Source organism: Macadamia integrifolia, chromosome 10, assembly GCF_013358625.1.
Source record: "Macadamia integrifolia cultivar HAES 741 chromosome 10, SCU_Mint_v3, whole genome shotgun sequence".
Classification (NCBI taxonomy): domain Eukaryota; kingdom Viridiplantae; phylum Streptophyta; class Magnoliopsida; order Proteales; family Proteaceae; genus Macadamia; species Macadamia integrifolia.
The window spans coordinates 23,746,870-23,749,544 of record NC_056566.1 but is presented as its reverse complement, the minus strand read 5'-3'; the positions used below and the strand labels follow the sequence as shown (position 1 = coordinate 23,749,544).

Below are 2,675 nucleotides of genomic sequence, written 5' to 3'. Positions count from 1 at the left end.
CCCCCCCCCCCCCACCAGCCTCCTCACTAGGTGACCCGCTAGCTCTAGGAAACCTGGCAGCTTTCCCAACCTCCTCCCATTAAGTTTTCACCCTACCTCTGTATTATCTATTAGTAGAGTTAAGACCAAGTTTTCACCACTACAAAAACAATTATAACTGATGTAGAACTTCTACTTTCCCCTTCCTTTTTCACCTGTACAGATGTATATTTTTTGAGGAAGAAAGATCATGAGGAAGTCGAACAAAAACAAGGATAACAATATGACAAATTGAGTTTCACAAGGAAAAGCTCAAAGGCAGTTGTATGGAAATAGCATTCATGAGACGAGTATATATCCAAAACAAAAACAGTAAAAGAAGCCAAAGACAAATTCTCTACTCCTATCATGAAGTGATCATGGAGCTTACCATATTGACAACCGCTTCGCTAGAGAGGAACTCGAAGATCCCATCGCTAGCAATTACAAAGAACAAATGATTAGGTGTAAGCTGAACAACTGTCACCTCAGGAACAGCAATCACACCAATCTTCTCAGCTGTACTATCACCAACACTCCTTGAAAATGCAGTGCCAGGATACATCCCATTCTGTACCCACAGTCTTGGGGGATCATTACCAGCACTCTCTTCATCCCCCCAGCTCTGAATATCAGGATCCTTATAACCCTCCACCTGATCAACAGTCAGAACCCTCGCCCCACAAAGCTTAACCCTCTCATATTCATCTTTCCTGAATGGTGTCTGGTCACGAGAGAGGTCCTCCGCGACAACCCGATTCCCGCTCTTGAAAGCAATTACGGCCCTTGAATCACCCACATTTGCGACATAAAGGGTGTCACCACAAACAAGAACAGTAATTGCAGTGGTACCACTCATTGAATCGTCTATCTCACTACTGTGAAGTTCGGAGTTCGTGGCTAGTACTGCAGAATTATATGCCTTTACAGGATCTACCAACAATGCGGGATCCTCAGAGAGAATCTCTATCAGCCTATCCTTAACAAAGTTAGAACACTGAGTGCCAAACTGGCCATGCCCATCAAAGACACCGAAGAAATGGAGATTTGGGTTACCTTGGACTTGGGTTTTGATGCAGAAACTATCTTGGTTTTCTTTCTCAGGGGAGTCCGGGTAGTAGCCTCGTTGCGTGAGGACTGAAAACTCTAAATGGAAGTTGTGGGAAGGCACAGGAGCGAACTCCAACGATCTCTCAGTGTGTGTGTGTCGATGATTCCCAAGTACATGGACGTTGTTGCTATTTCGTATACCAGAATCTCGAAAATCTCGAATATCCCCATCGGATGAAGATGGGTAGCGGCCACAGCACTTTCCGTGGGCGCAACCCATTTTGAAGAAGACGAAGAATATCCCAAGAGATCAAATTTCGTAATAACCCCTTTACCAGAAGGCCAAGGAATAGTACTAAACCCAGTAATGGATTCAAGCTATTGTGGGAGCAGTGAAACCTGCTCTCCTTACAAAGAACCCATGTCCTTGAAGCACAAGAAGAAGAAGAATTCAGTACCAAAGCGAGGAAGAAATCATTGCTCCGAATGAACCCTAAAGAAAAAAAAAAAAAAAAAGTGAAAAAAAGGAACTGAGAGTCTGAGACTCAGAAGACGATTGTAATCTGGTTTTTTGCTTGGGACTTGAGAGGAAACTTCTCTGTGGAAATTAATCAAAAGATTTCCAATAAAAAGAAGTGCTAAAAGGAAAACCAAAAGAACCCTAAAGAAGAGAAAAAATCTGAGAAGACTTTCACTGGTCCAGTGATAAGTTTTCGCAGGGAGGACATGGTTAAAGGGCTTAAAGGTTTGTGCTTTTTCTGCACATGATCATGACTAAAGAGCAGAATTTGGTACAAATTCAAAGAAAACAACAGGAACCTAAAAACAGGAACAACACGTCGAAAGGAGCTGGATGATGACGAAATGGGGTTTCTTTCAAGAGCAAACTCTGTTTAGGTAGATGAAATTGGAGAGTGACACTGCAGAAAGCCCATGTTCCAAGAAAAGAGACAGGATTTGAAGACCTAGCAAGCAGTGTTCTCAGAACTGCTTGGTTTGTGTCACTCATACTCTGATCTTTCTTGCGGGTCTCTTTGGCTGATGAACACTGAAATGGGTTTTCCTTGGAGGGGAGGTCTTCACTTTTATCTGAGGCTGAGCTGAAACATCAACACCTCCTTTCATTCCTTCCCAAGACATGTCCTTGTTGAGCAGTCATCAGTCTCCACATAAATTTTCTTGTCACCATACATGTTGACAAATGTATTGTGACCATGCTTTTTTTTATTTTTTTTATTTTAATTTTTAAAGAAAAAAAATATTAAATTAAGATAAATTATTCAAAATAAAAAATAACCTTGTCTGGCATTTGAAACACCAAAACTAAGCCGGGTGCGAAAAGATTGAGCTATCCCTAACTGTGTACTAAAGATGCTTTTACACGCCTCCTATTGGCCCCACATGTTTGGCATTAGACTAGTAGAATTCTCTTACGCATTATTTAATTTAATTACCCACTAAATTGTATAACAGGAAAAGTGTTTTTTTGTTTGAGATTATGACCTATGCCAACACTCTCATGTGTTTATCTATCTTTTCGTTATAAAATAACATCTTTACTGGAATAGCACAACTTATCCCTCTCAAATCCTATATTAACAAAAGCC

The 2,675-nt window shown here is 41.0% G+C and overlaps 1 protein-coding gene across 3 annotated transcripts in view; it reads right to left on the bottom strand.

The window, feature by feature from the left end:
- The window catches only part of LOC122091936 (probable protein phosphatase 2C 35), a 6,218-nt gene extending 4,025 nt beyond the window's left edge, over positions 1-2,193 (bottom strand). Inside the window, exon 1 of one of the 3 annotated variants that reach the window (XM_042662192.1) lies at positions 410-2,193. In XM_042662192.1, the coding sequence (XP_042518126.1) occupies positions 410-1,348 (939 nt within the window). In that variant the 5' untranslated portion in view covers positions 1,349-2,193. The remainder of the gene's footprint in view (positions 1-409) is intronic. The other 2 variants (XM_042662190.1, XM_042662193.1) reach the window with 2 other exon arrangements.
- Positions 2,194-2,675: the final 482 nt, after the last annotated feature.